Genomic DNA, 16,678 nt, shown 5'->3' on the forward strand with positions numbered 1-16,678 from the left:
CCTTCTGTTACTTACTCCCTGTGGGATCATGGGCAATTACTTGTACCTGCTGAGCCTCAGTCTCCCCATCTGTACCATGAGCAGATTGGCCTCTGGGGGTCTCTTCCAGCTCTAGGTGTGAGGTCCGGTGACTAGGGTGAGTGGCTAGAAGATGTCACCGGCTAATTGGTGTTCAGGGGGAAGGGAGCATTGGCCCGGTGCTTCTCAGGGGAAGTCAGTGTAACCCCATTCCTTTAGAGTGGCTGCGGGATGACGAAAAGCCATCCCGGCCTCCCCTCCTGCTCAGAGGCAGCAGGACCCAAGGAGAGCGCCTGGGATGTCATGCCTGGCCTAAGGAGGGGAGACAGGAGGAGAGAGAGGGAGGGAAGGAGAAAAGAAATCGCTTTTATTACCTAAGAAGACTCTGCAGAGAAAGACCAACATTTCTCTAAAAGATTCAGTGAAGCGTGTTCCGAGGACTTGTAGCCCATTAACTCTGAGGGGGATTATGATGGATCGATATAGGGGGAGAGGAGGCTGGAGAGAATTATGGGAGGCAGCCTGTTGTTGAAGAAAGAGCCCAGGAATGGAGCTGGGAGCACAGGCCCTTTGACGTCAGAGGCCAGCTCCAGTACTTACTGACTATGTGACCCTGGGTCACCTGAACCTCTGTGAGCCTCAGTTTTCTCATCTGTAAAATGAGTTTATATTACATAGAGAGATTTCTCCACTCACACACACATACACACACACACACACATACACACACACACATACACACACATTATATAACATACACACATGTGATATACTTTAAAATATATGTCATGTCATTTAAAATATATCACATATATTTTAAAATGTATTATGTAATTAAAAACCTATATCATAGGTTTTAAAATATGTAATGTGCATATATAATTATAGTTTTACATGTTATATATTTTAAATATATAATATGCATGTATAACACATTTTAAAATATATTAAATACAGTATTTATATATTTAAAATATTATATAGATATAGATAGTTAAACTGGGCCTGGAATTTCCTTGTATGAGGAGCTCCCAGTGAAGAATTTCCTTTATCTATTTGAATGATCAACAACTTCTCTGCAAAGGGAGTGTTAGACAACTCACAATTCCATCGGACCAAAGATGAACTATGCCACCCCTTGCCAACAGAGTCACTCCCATTTTCTCTGTCCTTCTGGCTGGGCAAGCTTCCACTCTCATCCCTCCAAGCCCAGTTTTGTCTCCTTGGGAGTTAGGGACTCGCTGCCACCTATAACCCACAGCTGCAGCCGCACAGGTGCCCTTGGAAACACCTGCTCCCTCCCTCACCCCAGCTCCCCACCCCGCCTCCCTGATCACCTCATGGTTGATCCGCGAGATGACATTTGTTAGATTAGATAGCCAGACAGGTGGATGAGTAGATGGATGGATAGATGATAGATAAATAGACATGACAGACAATAGATAGATAGGTGAATGAATAAATAGATAGATAGGTAGATAATAGACAGGTAGATGAATAAATAGATGGATAGGTAGATGATAGACAGACAGGTGAATGAATAAATAGATGGATAGGTAGATGATAGACAGACAGACAGGTGAATGAATAAATAGATGGATAGGTAAATGATAGACAGACAGGTGAATGAATAAATAGATGGATAGGTAGATGATAGACAGACAGACAGGTGAATGAATAAATAGATAGGTAGATGATAGGCGAATGAATAAATAGATAGGTAGATGATAGACAGGTGAATGAATAAATAGATGGATAGGTAGATGATAGACAGGTGAATGAATAAATAGATGGATAGGTAGATGATAGGTGGATGAATAAATAGATGGATAGGTAGATAGGTAATGGATGGATGGGTGGGTGGCTCCTTTAGCAGGTGACCCATCTTTCCCCCTAGCCTTCCCCCTTGGCCTTCTGATACTTGCTGGATTTTCCAAGGCCACAAGACAGGTCTGGGAATCTGTTCCCTATGATGTGAGACGTTCTCCTCCTCAACAAGCAGTCATGGTGCACACTGGGTAGGGTGCACTTCCTTGACCAGAAGCCAGCCCAGCCCCATACAGTTAAGGGAAATGTGGCTGAGTCGTATTTCCTCACAGAAGCACTGTGTGCAGTGTACAGAGTCCCACAGTCCTGTGAAAGGCTTGAAGATGTCAGGTCAGATGAATAATAACAGCTCACATTTATATAGCACCTACTGTGTGCCAGGCACTGTGCTAAGCACTTTATCATTATCTCATTTGATCCTGAGAAATAGGTCTTCTTTATCCCCATTTTACAGATGAGGAAACTGAGGCAAACAGAGGGTGACTTGCCCAGGGTCACACAGCTAGTGTTTGAGGCCAGATTTCAGCTCAGGTCTTCCTGACTCTAGGCCCAGCACTCTGTGCACTGTCACCTCCTAGCTGCCCACCATCAACTCCTTGAGGGCTGGGATTGTTTTATTGTCATTATATTCTGTATCAGAAACTGTTGATGCAGTGGATAGAGGTTGTGCCTAGCATCAGGAAGACCCGAATTCAAATGCCCCTCAGACATTTAGTAGCTGTATGACCCTGGTCAATTCACCTAACCTCTGTTTGCTTCAGTTTCATCAATTGTAAAATGGCTATAGTAAGAGCACCCGCCTCCCAGGGGTGTGAAATGAGTAAAGAGTTTAGCATAGTACCTGACACACAGTAGGTGCTATATAAATGCTTAACTCTTTGTATCCTGGTACACAGTAAGTGTTTAATAAATGCCCATGGGTTTGGTTATCATTGTATCTGCTGAAGCGATAGTCTGCCGAAAATCAAACATGAAGAGTAGGATAGGCCTTATCCCTGGACCTCGCTAAAGTCCTTCAGATGAGTTGCAGGAGGATACAAATAAGCAATAACTCATGCAGACTCTCGGTGAGAGGAAGGGCTATAACCACTGTAAGCATTCGCATAACATGACATAGAATGAACTCCCTGGGAAAAACTGGCCCGGAGCCGCCGGCCAGAATGGGTGGCCCTGGGACGGGACGGGTTCCAGGCTGCACGGAGGAGGAAATGTCTGCTGTGAAAGCCGAGATCCACCAGAGTTTATGAGTATTTGAGATTTGCAAAGAGTTCTCCTCATTGCCGAGACCCCGTGAGCCCTCGACTGCCCATGCCTTGGGGCTGGGGGATTCTCTTTGCCAATCATCACAGGCACAAAGAATTCCATGCCCTCGGCTTCCATCCCCCACCTAAAAGTTCCTGCAAAGTAATTGGAAACTTCCCAGTGCGTTGGGGATCACCCCATCCCCTCGACAACACCCCCATCTAGTGGAGGCCTGGAAGACCAGCAGTCTAGTCTATTGTGCCCTGAGGAGGATCTGGTTAGCGCCTCGTTCAGGGCTCCATTTCCTAGGACTTTGTAGGTTTAGAGCAGGAAGCAGGAAGAGATCGTTCCACCTCCCCTGGTCTTACAGATGAGGAGAGTGAGGCACGGAGACGGGGAAGGGCTGGTGGTAAGGAGGAGAGTCCAAAGTAAACCTTTGGCTCCAGGTTTGGTGCCTTTTCCCACTTAGTCAGAAAGTCCCTACTGTGCTGAGCACTGGAGACACAAAATCAAAAATGAAAGGAATCCTGGCCTCAAGGAACTTCCGCTCTATCAGACGCCCTGCCCCGATTGTCCTCTATTCCAAACCCAGCCACCGGAGGTCCTTGGATAAGGACAGACTGAACGGGGGCTCTTTCTACACCATATTTATTTGTCTTTTTAGGGGCTTTTGCAGATGGCTTGCTATAAAATTAGGAGTTATCCATCTGGAGCTAGAAATAACCTCACTGACCATCCACCCATTTTATAGATGAGGAAACAGCCAAGGGAGCTTCATAGAAAATGCTTGCTGATTGGGTCATCACCTTTTTATCCACGTAAGCAAGCGTCTGCCCGAAAATCAAACATGGAAGAACAATAAATGGCAGGAGAGGACCTTGCCCAACCTTACAAAGTTAATAAGCATGAGAGGTGACATATAAACCCATACCAAGATGCCTCCCTCCACTCTCTGACTCCCTCACAGGAGCTGTGTATAGGGATAATGATAACTGACATTTGCATGGGTCATTAAGGTTGGCAAAGGCTCATTTGGTCTTCCTAACAATCTTGTTAGCTATTATCATTATTATCCCCATTTTCCATATTGGGAAACTGAGGCTCAAAGAGGTTAACAGGCTTGGTCAGGTGAATAGGCAGGTATTATTATTATTATCTCCTTTTTCTGTATGGGGAAACTGAGGCTCAAAGAGGTTAACAGGCTTGGTCAAGTGAATAGGGAGGTATTATTATTATTATCTCCATTTTCCATATGGGGAAACGGAAGCTCAAAGAGGTTAACAGACTTGGTCAGGTGAATAGGCAGGTATTATTATTATTATCTCCATTTTCCATATGGGGAAACTGAGGCTCAAAGAGGTTAACAGGCTTGGTCAGGTGAATAGGGAGGTATTATTATTATTATTATCTCCATTTTCCATATGGGGAAACGGAGGCTCAAAGAGGTTAACAGACTTGGTCAGGTGAATAGGCAGGTTTTCCTGATCCTGTTGCCAGCACTCTATCCATTATGAGCCTAGGTTCAAAGCCCACTTCCAGTGTGTACTACCTCTATGACCTTTGGCAAGTGACTTGACCTTGGTCTCTGAGGCCCCTGCTAATTTCAGATCTATGGCTCCCAATACTATTACAAGCCTACATTCACATCTGCAAAAGTCTTTGAAAGGAGAAGGATGTAGTTGCAGGAGAGACCCCATTTGTCTTACCCCAGATCAAGAACCAGATAGTCCCTTAGTTTGGAATGAAGAGTATAAGCCGACCCACCTCCCGACTCAAGGAGCACGAAACACCCTCTTCTGGACTTGGCTGATGTGGAAGTTTGTGTTGCTTGACTATGTAGATTAGTTTCAAAGGTTTTGATATTTTTTTTCTCCTCCCATTGAGGGATGGGGCAGAGAAAATAAATGCTCATTAGTTGCACAAAATTGTAAAGAAAAGCATACGCAGGGGGCGTAGTATCTGAACATAAACTCATTGAGGTCAGGATCTGGATCGTTTTTTGGTTTTGTCTTTACATCTCAAAAGATGTCCCTTTCCAGCCAGATCTCCCCTTCCCTTCCAGATCTCAAAGCAAAAGACAGATGGAGTGTGTAATAGGCTGTCTGGTTCTGAGTCTCCCTCAGGTAAAACTTTCTAGGGGAGTCTTAATGAGCACTGGCAAATACCAGAGACTCCCAGGGAAATTCTGATCTCAACAGACACAAGTGAATCCATCAAAAATGGCACCTACAACTTGAGAATCTACAGACCCACAAAGAAAGCATCCCCCCCACCCCCAGCCCCCCACAAAGAAGACAGTTAGGCTGTAAATTAGTCTATGTCTCCCAGGGTCCCGTGGGCTACTTTGACACGAGATTAAGCCAACGACCAGCTTAATCCTTAAACTCAAGTCAGAGAAATGAGAAGGGAAAGAGAAATGAAGATCAGACCAGGCCCCTGGCTTGAGAGAAAGGGAGAGAATCAAGAGAGAGGGAGGAAGAGGAAAAAGAGGCAGCTGCCCTGATTGAGAACCAGACACTCTGTGTAGCTGGGAGCCAGAGAGAAAAAAGGGGGAAAGTGTTTCAGGGGCATGGGGAGGGGGAAACAGAGAAGAGGAATAGAAAGAGACAGAGAGATAGGGAGAGACAATAAATAGTAGGATAGGGCCTTGCCCAGGCTTACGCAGATAATATGCATAGGTGGCAAAGGAGCCGGGGAAAGACAGACAGACAGACAGAGATGGGGAGGGAGCCAACTTTGCTCCTGCTGTTTCCAGTCAGGCTTTGGGGTCCTGGCTCTTCCACTCACTATATGTGAGTCTCTGGACAGGTCACCTCCTCTCTCCAGGCTTCGGTTCCCCCATCTACAAAATGAGGGGGTGGCACTGGATAACCTTTGACACCCCTTCCAGCCCTAGATCTGGGATCCTACTAGCTCTTGGCTTTCCCTCTGGCTCAGCTGCCTCGGAGCGTGGGAGACAGCATCATACCTTCTGTATGACAGGTTCTTAGCTAGAGTTAAGGGTCATTTTGGAGGTGGGAGGGGTGCTTTGGAAGGACAAGCCAGTCCCTTAAAATTGAGAAGGCCAACAACAAGAGGCCATCCCCCCATCTAGTCACAAGGACCTTTGTTGTCTCTTCTACAAGACTGTTCTGGATGGGCCAGGGGTGCAGGTGGGGATATATGGGATGGATGGGTGGGTGGAGGGAGGGAGGGAGGGAGAGATGGATGGACAGACAGATGGATGGAAGGATGGATGGGCAAATAACTCCATTCAAGGTAGCCAGAAGGCCCCACCTAATGAGCAAGGCCAGTTACATTTCCTATCAGCTCTGCCTGGCATGTCACCCGACGCTGTTTTCACTGATGTCGCAGTTTAAGCCTGGGTTATAGGGAGGTAATCATGACTGTGTTTTCATTCCTACCCTTAGGAGTAACAGGAATTCTCAAGAAATACCAGTACTTTGATATGTTCTCCGGAGGTAAGTATTCACTTTCATATTTAAATTAATATTCTCCAAAAGGTTGTCTGGTGGACTATGCTGGTGATGGGGGAATACATTGGAGCAGTGATAACGGGTGTTTCTATGGCACTTTCAAGTTTGCAAAACACTTCTTAAATGGCATACCCTGTGAGGCAGGTGCTACGGGTATTATCACCTTCTACAGATGAAGAAACCAAGGGTTAAATGACTTAAGCTCAGAGTCTTTCATCTCAGCTAATACATTTGAGATTTGGCAGGATTTGAACATGGGTCTTCCTGACTCCAAGCCCAACACTAACCGATGTGTCCCATTGCCACTTCGTGGAGCAGAAATTATTTTTAATTTGTAAGAAAAGCCTTTCCCCTCTCCCTAAATGCTAGCGCCTTCCCCCTGACATTATCTCCAATTTCTCTTATCTATAGCTTGTCCATAATTGTCGACTTGTTGTCTCCCCAGCACTTAGCACAGTACCCAGCGTGTAGTAGGTGCTTGATAAATGCTCATTTATTGATTGACTGCTCACTGAGTTAGGAAGCTAAGACATCCATTGAGAGGCATCCACTGCCTAATAGAGAGCTGGTCTTGGGAGCTAGGAAGACCTCACTTCAAAATCTTGCCTCACACACTATTACAAGCTGTGTGCTACTGACAACCCATCAGTTGGGCAATAGACAATTATTAAGTGCCTACTGTTAGCCAGGCACTGTGGTATTATTGTAATTAACATAGAAATTAGCATATGATATGAAGGGAATGGAATGGGAGAGAGACCTTCCATAGGTTGGAGGGGGGTGGGCCTGAAATGGGCTGGGGCCTGTGTAAATATGGAGAAGGGGGTAGATAGGAGAGATGAACCCAGAGGACTCAGGAGTTGACTGGTTCACAAGGAAGAGGGAGGCGTCCGGGATGATTCTGACATTTGGAGACTAGAGAAGTATGCTGAGGAGAAGAGGCAGGAAGAAGGTGCATTCCATCAGAGTCAGTCAGCAAGCACTCACTAATCACCTCCCATGGACCAGGCTGGGCACTAAACATCGGGGATACAGAGAAAGACCGGAAGATAGTGCCTGCCCTCAAGAAGCTCACAGTCTAATGGGGGAGGTGACACACAAATAAATAAGCAGGTCCATAGGAGATGAAGATGGATTAAATAGAAGGAAATCTCAGAGGAACCTGGAAGGGATTTGTGAGGCCGTCGACTCTAACTTGAGCTTAAAGAACTCCCAACATTCCCTCAAACGATTTCCAGAAAGCAGGTGGTTCAAGGATCCCCATTTTCCAGGAAATGGAACTAAGGTTCTTAAAGGAACTGTGGTTCTGAAAAATTAAGTGACATCACTAAACCAAGTAGAATTTGAACCCGGGTGTCGGACTCCAACTCCAGCTCACTCTCCACGGCCACACCCTCTTAGATGAAGAGTGAGCGTGGCCTTAGCGGATGGGAATAAAGCTTTTTGAGCTGGCCCCTACGTGTGACTTCATCCAAACTCCCAGTGTGTAAACTCCATCCCCCGGAGCACATCGGCACTCTTGTCCCACCTTGTCTCAGACAGTTTCCCTGGAGGCGGTGAGCGGTTAAACAGTTTGCCCGAAATGCCATAGGTACTCAGGTCTTCTGGACTGCCTGGCTGTCCCCCCTCCACTGTGATGCACAGTAACATAGAGTAATGCCCATGTACTCCAGAGCATTATTCTCTTTGAAAGAGTGAATGAAGAAGGATTTATTAAGCACTCGCTGTATGTGAAGCACTGGGCTGCAAATGGGAAAAGCCAGAGAGACCCTGCTCTCACAGGAGCTCATATTCTAATTGGGGGAAACAACACCTAAAAGACAGATAAGCTGCAGGGCAGATGGAAGGTTCCCCCGATAGCTATCCACAGCTTGCTTTGCATATAGTTGTTTGCACTTTCTCTCCCCCGTTAGACTGGAAGCTCCTTGAGAGCAGGGACTGTCTTTTCCCTCTTTCCAGATCCCCAGGGCTTAGCACAGTGCCTGACACATAGTAGGTGCTTAATAAATGTTTATTGATTAAAAGTTCCAGAAACCAGGGGCAGCTAGGTGGTGCAGTGGATAGAGCACTGGCCCTGGAGTCAGGAGGACCTGAGTTCAAATCCGGCCCCAGACACTTAACACTTACTAGCTGTGTGACTCTGGGCAAGTCACTTAACCCCAATTGCTTCACTTAAAAAAAGAAAAGTTCCAGAGACCTCAGGGCAAAGAGACAGTAGAGTTCGTGGCAGGGTGGATGGTAAGAGCAGGCATTTCTCTCTCATTGAGAAGAAATGAGGTTGTTGGCTTGAACCAGGCTATCTTCACAGTACTATCCTTGGTTCTTTCTACCAGAACATAACAGTAAGGTCACACTAGAACATTTGAAACTTACCCCTCCCCTGCATTGTAACAAAAGCCCTTCTTTTTTTCTTTTTTCCTTTTTTTCCCCCCAAGGCAATGAGGGTTAAGTGACTTGCCCAGGGTCACACAGCTAGTAAGTGTTATGTGTCTGAGGTCGGATTTGAACTCAGGTCTTCCTGACTTCAGGACCAGTGCTCTATCCACTGCGCCATCTAGCTGCCCCCAAAGCCCTTCTCCTTAATGATGATTCTCCCAAAGAGGGAGAAATATAGAGCACCCCAAGCCCATCTGTGGGTCCATGGCCCATTCCTGGTCTTCAGAAAGATCCCAAGGTTGGCTCAACCCTTCCATTGGTTAGATCAAAGACACCAACCATTCTCCTCCAGGTACCTCAGCTTCCCCATTTGTATCTGATATAATCCAACCTAATATTTATTAAGCACCTTCTGCCTGACAGAGATAGAAAGATTGTTTAAAAACCTGGTCATTTCCTCAAGAAACTTACATTCCAACCCATTAAAAATGAGTGCCTACATGATCATTGAATCAGGGATTGAACATAACAACAAAGGAAGGGAGAGGCAGGTGTTTGGAGTGGCTAGAGAGCAACCTCAGAATGGAGAGGACATGGTTCAAGGCCCACTGACACGTACTGGTTTAGTGACTCCTGGCAAGACATCTAACCTCACAGCATCCTGGCCAGCTGCAGAATAATTGCAATTTTCACTGGTAAAGGAGGAAGGTTTTGTTTTGTTTTGTTTTGTTTTAACTGATAGTTGCCTATGCCAATAAAATCAGATTTAATTTTTTTAGAAAACAAAGAGTAACCATGGGGGAAATTGTTTTCAGAAATGGAAGGGGCAGCTAGGTGGCACAGTGGATAAAGCATCAGTCCTGAATTCAGGAGGACCTGAGTTCAAATCCGGCCTCAGACACTTGACACGTACTAGCTGTGTGACCCTGGTCAAGTCACTTAACCCTCACTGCCCTGCAAGAAACAACAACAGCACACACACAAAAACAAAACAAAAACAGAGAGATAATTATAAAAAAATAAAAAACTAAGGGCCAAGAAAGCACATCAGCCATATCCCTAGAATGCCTTGGGGACAAAGGGCATAATAAACCATTGGCCATCTAAACGACTTCTCCCTCCACCCAGCAGATGGATTTTCTAGGTAGATGGAAATCCGCTTCCTCCTTTGCCTCTTTTTTGTATCTCCAGTGCTTGGCCCAGGGCCTGGCACATAGTAGGTGCTTAATAAATACTGATTGATCGATTATTTAAATGGAGAGAGAAGCCCAGGGCTAAGGCTTGGGGTAAGCAGGGCTGGTGGCCGTGACTGTCATGGTACATCGGTAAGACAGGCTGCCAGAAACAAGGAAGTGTGCCCCAGCCGAGGGGAAATGCTTGGCACACAGAAAGCACTTGGCCTTCCATCTGTTCATGCAGAAAGATTCCCTTTCCTCAGAGCTGCTGAACTTGGCGCTGACTCTCAGCATCCTTCACATTCTACCTTCCCAGGTTGACCACCAGTCGAGGAGAGGAGGTGGGAGGGAACATGGTGCCGCTCCCAGGGGCTGTAGAGCAACATTCATTAACCTTAGCCGGCCGCCTTCATAGGCTGCACTCGGGTTTGCAGAACAAATACAGTCCATTGATCCTGGGGAATGGTTCCCTGCGGAGAGGAACAAAACAACCCTGACTGCAGAGCTTTCTTTTCCTTGCTCGTCTCTTACAAAAATTGGCCCCACTTTTGCTCCCTGTAGGAGGGCCTGGACACCCCCAGGAAGGGCCTGTCTTATCCTTTGGACTCAGCATTTCCATCGCAACCACCTCTGACCGTTTGCAGGGAAAGGTTCCCCTTGAGAGAGAGAACAAACAAGCATCACTGTGCAGAGTCTGTGGACCCAAAAGGATGAAGCTTTTAATGTGATAAGGAAGCTACTGCTGACCGGCTTGCTTTAAAGATAAAAAATAATAACTAACGTGTACACAGCTCCTTCATATTGGCGCAGTGCCTCACATGGGACCTCATTTGGCCAGTGGGAGATAGACGTGTTCCTCAATGGACCATTTGGGGAAAACATCCACAACATCTGGACTTAACCTGGCTCTGCTTCCGCTACCTGTGTGACCTTGGGGGACGTCCCTTCACCTCTCTGGGACTGTTTCCTCATCTGTAAAATAAAGAGGCTGGACTCCAAAACCTGGCATCCTAAGATCCCGGGGCAGCTGTCTACAGATAAAAGTCCATTGGTATTCTCGAGGTCCTTCTTGGCTGCCAGCCCCTTTCTAAACTGTGGCCAAGCCTTCCAGATACCCCCCAGCTGTCCTCTGTGAAGGTGCGGGCTGTGAGGGAGGAAATATTGTCACTCCAAAAAGTTGGCTTGAGTTCAAATCCTGACTCTTACACTCACCACCTGGGCGTGCCTCAGTTTCCTCAGCTGTAAAATGAAAGGGTTGGATAAGATGGCTTCTGGGGTCTCTTTCAGATCTAGAGATTTGACTCTTCTCTTTTTAGATGATTCACCAGCAAGGAGGTACTGGTCAGGTGGGGGGAGGAGGGGGTGGAGAGTTTGAAAATAGGAACTTTTGAAAAAAGTAAAAAAAGAAAAAGAAAATAGGAACTTTTGAGTTAATAGTACCCAATAGTAGAGCTAAAGGGGGTTGTGATTGTTTTAATTTTTTAAAGCACTTCCTTCCCATGGAGACAAAGAGGGAAATGGTTTTCAGGGTAGAGCAGTATTTACTTACTTGTATAAATGTCACATCCCCAGGAGAATGTAAGCCTCTTGAGAGCAGGACCTGTTAACTGAAGTGAACAAAAAACCTTCAGTTTTCAGAAAGCCATTTGCTGGGCCAAGAAAGACCCAGACTTCATCATCCAGTGAGTAACTTGATGAAATGGGTGATGCTTACTCAGTTCAATTAGACAGTTGGCACTTTATTAAGCACCAACTATATGCCGTGGTATCCGTGGCCTGGAAAGTCATTTAAATTTTCGATGTCCAGCCAACTCTACTATGACAGATATCTTTAACCTGGGGTCTCTGAACTTTTTTTTTAAGATTTGGATAACTGTAGTTTACTATAATTGGTTTCCCTTGTAATCCTCTGTATTTTAGTTTGTGAATGGCATTCAAACCCTAGCTCTGACATTTACCACAAGCATGACACTTAGTCAATCACTTAAACTCTCTGAGCCTCAGTTTCCTCATCTGTAAAGAGTATTCTGAAAAGATCCATAGGCTTTACCAGTCAGTAGCATTTATTAAGTGCCTACTGTGTGCCAAGCATTGGGTTCAGTGCTGGATTACCAAGGGGGTCTATGATCCAAAAGAGGCCAGTAAGCTGCAAATCGGGCACCAGTCAAGAGAGATTCCTCCCTGGAAATTCTTATGCCAATTAAAATTCAGGTCCAGACCCCTCCTTCTCCAAATAAAATAAATGTGCCTAGCCCTGTGCTGCGCCTTGAGAAGACAAAGCAACACAGTCCCCTCTCTCGCGGTGTTTAAAATCCAATGGAGAGAAGCAGGGGGAAGCAACGATGTACGCAAATAATTCCATTCAGGACCTACTAGGTACCAAGCACTGTCTCAAGTGCTGGGCATGGAGAGATTTTAAAAACATCACTGTCAGAGTTAGGACCTGAATCCACGTCCATCACTCCAGGTCCATCCTTTTTGCATTCTCTCCCTTAGATTTTGAACAAAATTTGAAAAATAAATAGAATTTTGAATTCCTGCCCTCAAAGGGCAGTTGGGAGACAGAGGGTGACTATACAACATTTATTCAAGTAAGTCAATGCCAGTACAAAGTGATTTCAAGAATCGAGAGTGAGAGAAGGCTGAATGGGATCTGGAGTGAAGGGAAGGTCCCAGGGGCTCCCAAGAAATCAGGAGAGGGAGGCAGTTCTGAGCAGAGGGCATCGAGGAATGCTGCATGGAGGAGAGAACACCTGCACTGGGACAGATTTTTTTGTACAAATAGGTCTTTTTCTCTTCTGGGGGATGTCTTTGGGATATAAACCAAGTCATGGTATTGCTGGATCAAAGGGTATACACAATTCTATAGCCCTTTGGGCACGTTTCCAAATGGCTCTGCAGAATGGTTGGATCTCTTTCACAACTCTACCAACAGTGGATTAGCATCCGAGCTTTCCCACTGGGGCCTGAAGGAAGGAAGAGGAGGTGGTCAGCACATGCGGAGAAAAAGGGTGGGCTTCATGCCCAGCATCTGATAAATGCAAAATTGCTTCATTTTTTTTTTTGGTCGGGCAGTGAGGGTTAAGTAATTTGCCCAGGGTCACACAGCTAAGTGTCAAGTGTCTGAGACTGAATTTGAACACAGGTCCTCCTGAATCCAGGACCAGTGCTTTATCCACTGTGCCACCTAGCTGCCCCCTTCTTCACTTATTTTTTTTTAATGGCTGCTGACATGGTGCGGGGAAGGAACCTTCTAAGGGATGAGCAGTTCTTGTCACAAAGGGATAGGGATTGGGGGAGCAATGGGAAAGACCTCAAAACTCCCCTCCCTAGGGAAGGTTTCCTACAAGAATCATCAGTTTCATAGCATCTCAAGTGGGAAGGAGCCCTAGAGCTTATCTAGTCCAACCCGCCCCCCTTTTACAGATGGAGAAACCGAGGCCCAGGTTCACCCTGACAAGTAGGTTGCAGAGTCAGGATTTGAATCTGGGTCTTCTGACACCAAACCCAGTTCCCTTTGCACTATACCCACCCTGTTTGGTTTGGTTGCTAAACGTAGGGAGGCATTTGAAGAAACTAAGAAACTAAATTGTCTTGGAAACTTGTATTTCTAGTGAGACCCTAGAGTGGAAAGCGGGAGTTTTTTCTGTCTGTAAGAGTAGAGAGAGTGCCCAGAGATGGGAAAGAGAGCAAGTGCTTAAGTAGCTAGAATGTGTGCCTAACCTCTGCCTTCTTCTTGTTGGGTTTTCCCCCCTCCGACAGATATTAACACTTTACTGAAATTCCTAAAAGAAATTCCAAAGAGCACCCTCGTGCTGGTGGCTTCATTCGATGACCCGGGCACAAAGTAAGTACGAAATCACTCAGCATCCCGCCAGATGATCCATTCTGCAAGGCAGCTTTTGGGTCCTCCTTGGTCCCCCTTTGAGGTCATCCCTATAAATAGACTGCCTGGCTGCCTCCCCCTTTGAACAGAACCCCAAGTCGGAGGTCCCTCCCCTCCCTTCCCCTCCCCTCCCCCTCCCCTCTCTTCTCTTCCCTCTCCTCCTCTTCCCTCCCCTTCCTCCCCCCTCCTTTCTCCTTCACCTTCCTTGAGCCTCAGACAACACCTCAGGACCTCTTTCTTATAGCACAGGGCAGGTGGCAATTATAATTCGTTGTAGGGATTGGCACGGGGTTCTCAATGCCGTCCTTAGCGCAGTTGTGTCCTGTCTGGAGACATGTAATCACCTGTGCTGGGCAGTGACAGGGTTCTGTTATCTTCTCTTTTGACTTTTCAGATTGAACCCAGAGGCCCGAAAGTTGCTCACAGAATTAGGAAGCACACACGCACAAAACATCGGCTTCCGGGACAGCTGGGTCTTCTTAGGTGCCAAAGACATCAAGGACAAAAGCCCCTTTGAAGAGGTACACTCCCATATTGTTTGTCTGAGGCTTCCTGGGAGGGAGTTGCTGCTAGAACAGAGAAGCAGGATGGGACAGTGGGAAGAGCCCTGGTGTTAGAAGACCCGGATTCAAATCCTGCCTCTGATGCTTACAATTTGTGTGACCTTGGGCAAGTCACTTAACCATTCTGGCCCTTCTGGCCTCATTTTTGTGGTTCTGTGAACCTTTAAAAAGAAATAGCCAAATAACAAAGGAACCTGGAGATGACCTTTACATTGGATTCCCAAGAATTGTGTCAAACTCATACAGAAACAGGATATGTGATGGTTAAAAAAACCACAAATTGACATCATCTCTGTCGCATCATATTTCATCCTTTTGTTAAACACTTCTCAAAGTACATCCTAATCTGGTTCAGGAAGGACCTGAGTTTGATGCCTCTGCCCAAGGGATAGGTTGTAGGTCAGGAGAGGGGAGAGTGCTTAGATAATGTCTGGGGCCAGAAAGGACAGCTGGGAAACTCACTGTAGGCCTGCCTCCAGAGCTATAGTGAGGGATAAGTACTTGTTCATTTAACCAACACCAGGATCCTTATTCATAGGCAAGCACAGGAAGGTCAATCAGTCAGTCAACAAGCATTTAAGAGACACTCACTGTGTGTCAGACCTTGTGTTAAGTGTCAGACTGTACAAAGGCCTCATAAAATTGAATCCAAACCTATCTGTAAGTTATGAAGTTATGTTATTCAGTGACAGATCTAGGATTTGCCAATTAAATCAGACAGATGGCAGCCCAGTGCATTGGTGGGGGTACTGCAGATGGAAGAGACTGACTGTTAAAGAAATGAATAACACTGATAGTGAATCTCTTCCTTGATTTTCTCTTCATGTTTGCCCCCCCCCAGTCCCTCCACCAGGACTGAGGACTGGACATTGTTATTGCCCTCTGGGGCCTAAGTTTGTGCCAATCACAATGCATTTCTGAGTGAAATGTTAGAGACTTTCTGGGTCAGATCTCCAAGTGCTGACCTCCCTCAATACAAATCTTGTCTGTGGGCAGTTCAGTCATTTCCATGAAATTGTTCCTCTGACTGTGGCTGACCTTGCTTGGAGATATGGACAATGCCTCTTCCCCGCAGTTTGAAGGGGCCCTTGGGCCCTAGAATCTTTCCCACCTTCGTCCAGCCTAAATGTATTCATTTTTCACGTGGGTCTTTCCTTTGACTGATGGCTGAAGACCCCAGTCATGATGGAAATCTGCTATCCGGAAGGGATGACTCACTAAGACATTAGCACCAAAGTGAATTAGTTTGTGGCTCAGCCACAATCACTTAGCAAGGCCCCAAAGAGAGCAGATCAGAAGATGAGTCAGTTTTAATGGAGGGGCCTGAGGACAATAAAGGGGGTTGGCATTGGGAATTCAGGGTTTGACAACAAGGGTACTGGAAGAATGAGGTGATGGAAAATAAGAATAACTAGAATTTACATAGCACACTGCAGGCCAGGAAGTGTTTTCCATATGTCGTCTCATTGATCCCCATCATAACCCTGGAAGGAAGGTGTGTAAGATTATTTTGATTTTCTAGATGGGGAAACTGAGGCACAGAGAGTTAAAGGGAACTTGTCCCGAGTCACAAAGTTAGTGAATGTCTCACTACTCCGGGTCCTGTGCCCCATCCACTGTACCCCAATACTACCTACCAAGGAAATGCACACAAATGTGTTTTCAAAAATAAAATATCACTTTCTACCTGGGTGGCCTCAGACAAGACCTTGGCTCTCTATGCCTGCATTTTCTCATCTATAAAATAAAAGGATCAGACTCAGTGGCATTGGGGGGCCCTCCCAGCCCTCAGTCTATGATCCTAGGGTGAAGGATGCTATGACATGGTTCTTCATAAGCAGAATGGGCAGTGAGTGGTACAGCAGGTAGCAAGCTGGGCCCCAAATCAGGAAGATCTGACTTCAGATCCAGCCTCAGAGATGTACTAGATGGATGTCCCTGGGTAAGTCGCTTAATCCTCAGTTTCCTCATCTATAAAATTCGGGTGATAACAGCACCAAGGTTGTTATGAGAATCGAATGAGATAATATTTGTGAAGTGCTTAGCGCAGTGCCCGACACACAGTAGGTGCTATTTCAGTGCCAGCTGTTACCGTTCTTACTTCCCTCGGACAGG

General features: G+C 46.1%; 1 protein-coding gene and 1 long non-coding RNA gene across 2 annotated transcripts in view; one reads left to right on the forward strand and one right to left on the reverse strand.

The window, feature by feature from the left end:
* FAM3D (FAM3 metabolism regulating signaling molecule D) overlaps positions 1-16,678 on the forward strand; it is a 39,350-nt gene that overhangs the window by 22,189 nt on the left and 483 nt on the right. The window contains exons 6-8 of the mRNA XM_043967917.1: positions 6,498-6,548; positions 13,877-13,961; positions 14,395-14,521. Coding sequence (XP_043823852.1) covers positions 6,498-6,548; positions 13,877-13,961; positions 14,395-14,521 — 263 coding nt within the window. The remainder of the gene's footprint in view (positions 1-6,497; positions 6,549-13,876; positions 13,962-14,394; positions 14,522-16,678) is intronic.
* LOC122729215 overlaps positions 1-16,678 on the reverse strand; it is a 41,841-nt gene that overhangs the window by 10,919 nt on the left and 14,244 nt on the right. Inside the window, exon 2 of the long non-coding RNA XR_006353314.1 lies at positions 11,664-11,721. This is a non-coding gene — a long non-coding RNA (uncharacterized LOC122729215). The remainder of the gene's footprint in view (positions 1-11,663; positions 11,722-16,678) is intronic.

This window comes from Dromiciops gliroides, chromosome 1 (assembly GCF_019393635.1).
Source record: "Dromiciops gliroides isolate mDroGli1 chromosome 1, mDroGli1.pri, whole genome shotgun sequence".
Taxonomy (NCBI): Eukaryota; Metazoa; Chordata; class Mammalia; order Microbiotheria; family Microbiotheriidae; genus Dromiciops; species Dromiciops gliroides.